The sequence below is a fragment of the Maniola jurtina genome, chromosome 18 (genome assembly GCF_905333055.1).
Source record: "Maniola jurtina chromosome 18, ilManJurt1.1, whole genome shotgun sequence".
Lineage (NCBI taxonomy): Eukaryota > Metazoa > Arthropoda > Insecta > Lepidoptera > Nymphalidae > Maniola > Maniola jurtina.
Window position 1 is genome coordinate 13,518,907 of NC_060046.1, and position 7,159 is coordinate 13,526,065.

The 7,159-nt window shown below is 58.1% G+C and overlaps 1 protein-coding gene across 1 annotated transcript in view; it reads left to right on the top strand.

Moving 5' to 3' along the window:
- The window catches only part of LOC123874205 (hemicentin-2-like), a 141,694-nt gene extending 134,978 nt beyond the window's left edge, over positions 1-6,716 (top strand). The window contains exons 6-9 of the mRNA XM_045919450.1: positions 747-940; positions 5,213-5,318; positions 5,805-5,973; positions 6,187-6,716. Of these exons, the coding sequence (XP_045775406.1) occupies positions 747-940; positions 5,213-5,318; positions 5,805-5,973; positions 6,187-6,223 (506 nt within the window). The 3' untranslated portion in view covers positions 6,224-6,716. The remainder of the gene's footprint in view (positions 1-746; positions 941-5,212; positions 5,319-5,804; positions 5,974-6,186) is intronic.
- The last annotated feature ends 443 nt before the right edge of the window (positions 6,717-7,159 follow it).

Below are 7,159 nucleotides of genomic sequence, written 5' to 3' on the forward strand. Positions count from 1 at the left end.
AACACTACCGACACCACTACCACCACCACTACCGCCACCACTACCGACACCACTACCGACACCACTACCACCAACACTACCGACACCACTACCGACACCACTACCGACACCACTACCGGCACCACTACCGCCACCACTACCGACACCCACTACCGCCACCACTACAGCCAACACTACCGACACCACTACCGCCAACACTACCGACACCACTACTACCACCACTACCACCACCACTACCGCCACCACTACCGACACCACTACCGACACCACTACCACCATCCGCGGGCTGATCGCACTCACCTCTGATGGTTCACACTACCTCTCTTTTGGCTAGTCAGGTTTGGAATTCATCTGGATCAGCCTCATTAATGGGTGTTCCTCAAGGCTCTATCCTAGGTCCCTTCATGTTCTTGGTATATTATGTGAACGAATTACCATATTTCGACCCAAATACTTGTGATATTGTGCTATTTGCTGATGATACGTCTTTTTGAAATCAATAGAATAAGAACAATTTTGACGATGTAAGTAATGCCATAGCCAGGGTTCACTAACAGGTTTATTGCTAATAATGTAGGTAGGCTTTACTAGGCGAGCGTCTGAAGCGCGCTTGCCTGGTAGATGGGAGCCTTTTTTCTGTGAAGATTTCCTCTTTAGGCTGCATCATCGTTGGCCGGCTACCAGCAGGCGCGATCGCAGCCTCGTCCATACTAAAGTGTAATGCGTTATGACATGATCGTTTCCAGTGCCCAAGATCGAGATAGTTGGCGAGTCGGACCTGTATGTGAAGGCGGGCAGCACGGTGAGCCTGAAGTGCGTCATCACGCAGGCGCTGGAGGAGCCGGCCTACATCTTCTGGTACCACAACGACGAGCGCGTGCTCAACTACGACCGCAGCCTCGTCGAGATCCGCATGGAGCGCCGCGCGCCCGACACCACGGTGCGTAGCCTGCTCACACTGGACTCACTGATACCTCCTAGTCACCGGACCTGTATGTGAAGGCGGGCAGCACGGTGAGCCTGAAGTGCGTCATCACGCAGGCGCTGGAGGAGCCGGCCTACATCTTCTGGTACCACAACGACGAGCGCGTGCTCAACTACGACCGCAGCCTCGTCGAGATCCGCATGGAGCGCCGCGCGCCCGACACCACGGTGCGTAGCCTGCTCACACTGGACTCACTGATACCTCCTAGTCACCGGACCTGTATGTGAAGGCGGGCAGCACGGTGAGCCTGAAGTGCGTCATCACGCAGGCGCTGGAGGAGCCGGCCTACATCTTCTGGTACCACAACGACGAGCGCGTGCTCAACTACGACCGCAGCCTCGTCGAGATCCGCATGGAGCGCCGCGCGCCCGACACCACGGTGCGTAGCCTGCTCACACTGGACTCACTGATACCTCCTAGTCACCGGACCTGTATGTGAAGGCGGGCAGCACGGTGAGCCTGAAGTGCGTCATCACGCAGGCGCTGGAGGAGCCGGCCTACATCTTCTGGTACCACAACGACGAGCGCGTGCTCAACTACGACCGCAGCCTCGTCGAGATCCGCATGGAGCGCCGCGCGCCCGACACCACGGTGCGTAGCCTGCTCACACTGGACTCACTGATACCTCCTAGTCACCGGACCTGTATGTGAAGGCGGGCAGCACGGTGAGCCTGAAGTGCGTCATCACGCAGGCGCTGGAGGAGCCGGCCTACATCTTCTGGTACCACAACGACGAGCGCGTGCTCAACTACGACCGCAGCCTCGTCGAGATCCGCATGGAGCGCCGCGCGCCCGACACCACGGTGCGTAGCCTGCTCACACTGGACTCACTGATACCTCCTAGTCACCGGACCTGTATGTGAAGGCGGGCAGCACGGTGAGCCTGAAGTGCGTCATCACGCAGGCGCTGGAGGAGCCGGCCTACATCTTCTGGTACCACAACGACGAGCGCGTGCTCAACTACGACCGCAGCCTCGTCGAGATCCGCATGGAGCGCCGCGCGCCCGACACCACGGTGCGTAGCCTGCTCACACTGGACTCACTGATACCTCCTAGTCACCGGACCTGTATGTGAAGGCGGGCAGCACGGTGAGCCTGAAGTGCGTCATCACGCAGGCGCTGGAGGAGCCGGCCTACATCTTCTGGTACCACAACGACGAGCGCGTGCTCAACTACGACCGCAGCCTCGTCGAGATCCGCATGGAGCGCCGCGCGCCCGACACCACGGTGCGTAGCCTGCTCACACTGGACTCACTGATACCTCCTAGTCACCGGACCTGTATGTGAAGGCGGGCAGCACGGTGAGCCTGAAGTGCGTCATCACGCAGGCGCTGGAGGAGCCGGCCTACATCTTCTGGTACCACAACGACGAGCGCGTGCTCAACTACGACCGCAGCCTCGTCGAGATCCGCATGGAGCGCCGCGCGCCCGACACCACGGTGCGTAGCCTGCTCACACTGGACTCACTGATACCTCCTAGTCACCGGACCTGTATGTGAAGGCGGGCAGCACGGTGAGCCTGAAGTGCGTCATCACGCAGGCGCTGGAGGAGCCGGCCTACATCTTCTGGTACCACAACGACGAGCGCGTGCTCAACTACGACCGCAGCCTCGTCGAGATCCGCATGGAGCGCCGCGCGCCCGACACCACGGTGCGTAGCCTGCTCACACTGGACTCACTGATACCTCCTAGTCACCGGACCTGTATGTGAAGGCGGGCAGCACGGTGAGCCTGAAGTGCGTCATCACGCAGGCGCTGGAGGAGCCGGCCTACATCTTCTGGTACCACAACGACGAGCGCGTGCTCAACTACGACCGCAGCCTCGTCGAGATCCGCATGGAGCGCCGCGCGCCCGACACCACGGTGCGTAGCCTGCTCACACTGGACTCACTGATACCTCCTAGTCACCGGACCTGTATGTGAAGGCGGGCAGCACGGTGAGCCTGAAGTGCGTCATCACGCAGGCGCTGGAGGAGCCGGCCTACATCTTCTGGTACCACAACGACGAGCGCGTGCTCAACTACGACCGCAGCCTCGTCGAGATCCGCATGGAGCGCCGCGCGCCCGACACCACGGTGCGTAGCCTGCTCACACTGGACTCACTGATACCTCCTAGTCACCGGACCTGTATGTGAAGGCGGGCAGCACGGTGAGCCTGAAGTGCGTCATCACGCAGGCGCTGGAGGAGCCGGCCTACATCTTCTGGTACCACAACGACGAGCGCGTGCTCAACTACGACCGCAGCCTCGTCGAGATCCGCATGGAGCGCCGCGCGCCCGACACCACGGTGCGTAGCCTGCTCACACTGGACTCACTGATACCTCCTAGTCACCGGACCTGTATGTGAAGGCGGGCAGCACGGTGAGCCTGAAGTGCGTCATCACGCAGGCGCTGGAGGAGCCGGCCTACATCTTCTGGTACCACAACGACGAGCGCGTGCTCAACTACGACCGCAGCCTCGTCGAGATCCGCATGGAGCGCCGCGCGCCCGACACCACGGTGCGTAGCCTGCTCACACTGGACTCACTGATACCTCCTAGTCACCGGACCTGTATGTGAAGGCGGGCAGCACGGTGAGCCTGAAGTGCGTCATCACGCAGGCGCTGGAGGAGCCGGCCTACATCTTCTGGTACCACAACGACGAGCGCGTGCTCAACTACGACCGCAGCCTCGTCGAGATCCGCATGGAGCGCCGCGCGCCCGACACCACGGTGCGTAGCCTGCTCACACTGGACTCACTGATACCTCCTAGTCACCGGACCTGTATGTGAAGGCGGGCAGCACGGTGAGCCTGAAGTGCGTCATCACGCAGGCGCTGGAGGAGCCGGCCTACATCTTCTGGTACCACAACGACGAGCGCGTGCTCAACTACGACCGCAGCCTCGTCGAGATCCGCATGGAGCGCCGCGCGCCCGACACCACGGTGCGTAGCCTGCTCACACTGGACTCACTGATACCTCCTAGTCACCGGACCTGTATGTGAAGGCGGGCAGCACGGTGAGCCTGAAGTGCGTCATCACGCAGGCGCTGGAGGAGCCGGCCTACATCTTCTGGTACCACAACGACGAGCGCGTGCTCAACTACGACCGCAGCCTCGTCGAGATCCGCATGGAGCGCCGCGCGCCCGACACCACGGTGCGTAGCCTGCTCACACTGGACTCACTGATACCTCCTAGTCACCGGACCTGTATGTGAAGGCGGGCAGCACGGTGAGCCTGAAGTGCGTCATCACGCAGGCGCTGGAGGAGCCGGCCTACATCTTCTGGTACCACAACGACGAGCGCGTGCTCAACTACGACCGCAGCCTCGTCGAGATCCGCATGGAGCGCCGCGCGCCCGACACCACGGTGCGTAGCCTGCTCACACTGGACTCACTGATACCTCCTAGTCACCGGACCTGTATGTGAAGGCGGGCAGCACGGTGAGCCTGAAGTGCGTCATCACGCAGGCGCTGGAGGAGCCGGCCTACATCTTCTGGTACCACAACGACGAGCGCGTGCTCAACTACGACCGCAGCCTCGTCGAGATCCGCATGGAGCGCCGCGCGCCCGACACCACGGTGCGTAGCCTGCTCACACTGGACTCACTGATACCTCCTAGTCACCGGACCTGTATGTGAAGGCGGGCAGCACGGTGAGCCTGAAGTGCGTCATCACGCAGGCGCTGGAGGAGCCGGCCTACATCTTCTGGTACCACAACGACGAGCGCGTGCTCAACTACGACCGCAGCCTCGTCGAGATCCGCATGGAGCGCCGCGCGCCCGACACCACGGTGCGTAGCCTGCTCACACTGGACTCACTGATACCTCCTAGTCACCGGACCTGTATGTGAAGGCGGGCAGCACGGTGAGCCTGAAGTGCGTCATCACGCAGGCGCTGGAGGAGCCGGCCTACATCTTCTGGTACCACAACGACGAGCGCGTGCTCAACTACGACCGCAGCCTCGTCGAGATCCGCATGGAGCGCCGCGCGCCCGACACCACGGTGCGTAGCCTGCTCACACCGGATATAGTCACCGGACCTGTTATCAGAAGTAGAAGACAAGCAAATCTACCACTGGTTCGAAATTCCCTTCCTATAGCGACGACCCAGCAAGAAGTTTGGCAAGTCGTGAGCATTGTGGTATGACAATTGAATATTGACATACAATTCAATAGACTATTTGAAACTAATTGATTGAAGAATATTTACCTGTGTACAGTGGTAACTGGTGACGTCTCCATTTCAGATCGGCAACCTGATCATCTACAACCCGCGGCGCGAGGACTCGGGCAACTACTCGTGCTCGCCCTCCAACCTCGACTCCGCCTCCGTCGTGCTGCACGTGCTCAGTGGTGAGTATGTCCGGCAGCAAGTGCGGCAAGTGCGGCAAGTGTGGCAAGTGCAGCAAGTGCGGCAAGTGTGGCAAGTGCGGCAAGTGCAGCAAGTGCGGCAGGTGCGGGAACAGAAGCATGCCAGTTGCTGTAGGAGAACCAATTATACTGTAACCTATCTAAGGCATTCATTCGATTGTGTTGATCACAAAATTTTGCTCCTTAAACTTAGTCACCATCAAAAGCGTTGCACTTGGTTTCATTGCCTTTCAGTGATAGAACTCAAAAGGTGTACATAATTATGTGAAGCCTCAGGGTTCACAGTAAGACTTGCCTTATTGTGGGGCGGAGCAGCTGATGTTCAACACTGACGCTCTTCGTTACGGTTGGGTTTTGTCCCGGCGCCCGGCACATAAGACATTGAATAATTTATTATTATCGCCATAATATTATTATGTTTCATACAAATAGTATCGTAAAGTAAGAGTGCAATGTGCCGTGTCGCAGGCGAGCAGCCCGCCGCCATGCAGCACGGCAACGCGGCGGCCGCGCCGCGCGCCGCGCCCGAGCTGCTGCTGCTGAGCGCCGCGCCGCGTGCACTGCACGTCGCGCCGCGTGCCCTGCGCGCCGCGCTGCGCCGACCCGCCGTCGCGCTCGCGCTCGTCCTGCTCGTGCTGTGAGTGTTACCTGCTCACATCATTCCGAGAATGATAGGCAACTTTATAATAAACTGGAACTCTTGGGTCAATTCAATTGCAAGAATAATATTACTGCCCGAATATAAATTTCCATATTTTCAAATTCAAAATGACGTCAATTTAATCTGATTCTGAGATGCTATTCAAATAGTGTGACATTAGATCAAGCTAATGCTGTGTGTCGGTTGCAGGCTGCAGTGCCACGACGAGGACGCGCCGCGACAATAGCGGCCCCCGCGCCCTCGCGCGCCGCGCGCACCGCTCTCTGTACAATTTGTAAATAGTACTATAAATAATAAAGTATATAAACTCTTTCGATAGGAGCCAGACGCCGCGCGCCGCGGCGCCGTGTTGGCGTCGTGTCGGTGTCGTGCCGGCACGCGGCGCGCGGCGCGGCTCGTGTGACATCGAAGTCGTTCGATTCCGACCCTCGCTCCCCTCGCCAAGCGACCGGAGCGTCCTGTGTGAATACTATTGTTTGTTGCGACGCGCCCGTCCCCCGCGCCCCCCGCGCCGACCGCGTCCTCCGCCCGCGCGCGGCGGAGTGGTGAGCGGAGCGGCGAGCGGGGCGGCGCGCGGGGCGGGAAGCGCCGGCGTTTGTTACTTTGACGAAGCAGTGATACGGACATAAAGTAAGTTTGATTCGTCGACACTGTTACTGCCTCACTTGTACATATAAATGTAAGTAATATAAATAAAGATGAGATCGTTGAAACATTTACAGCTGTAGTATCCTTCGGCCCGAGCCGTCCTCCCGCGAACCTTCATGTTAGTATTATTATTCAATATCATTCAATATTTTTGACACGCCACCATACAACTTAAACATCCGACCTTCCTGGGGCAACTGTTTGTAGGTGAGTGTTATGCTTTTATATAAGTTGGAGATGCTAGGCTACACTCGGCAGGGCTCGTGCAGAAAAAATAAAGCAAAAGAAACAAAACCGGCAAAGTGCGAGTCAGACTCGCGCACTGACAGTTCCGTATTTGGGTATTTTTCCGACGTCTTGCACGATAAATCAAAAACGACAATGCATAAAAATTAATAAAAACCTGTTTAAGAATAAATAGATAAAGCCCTTTTATAATATTATGAAACCCCTTTTGGTATAGTAATAGCACAATAATAGTTGCACAAGTACAGGAATAAATCTGAAAATCGCG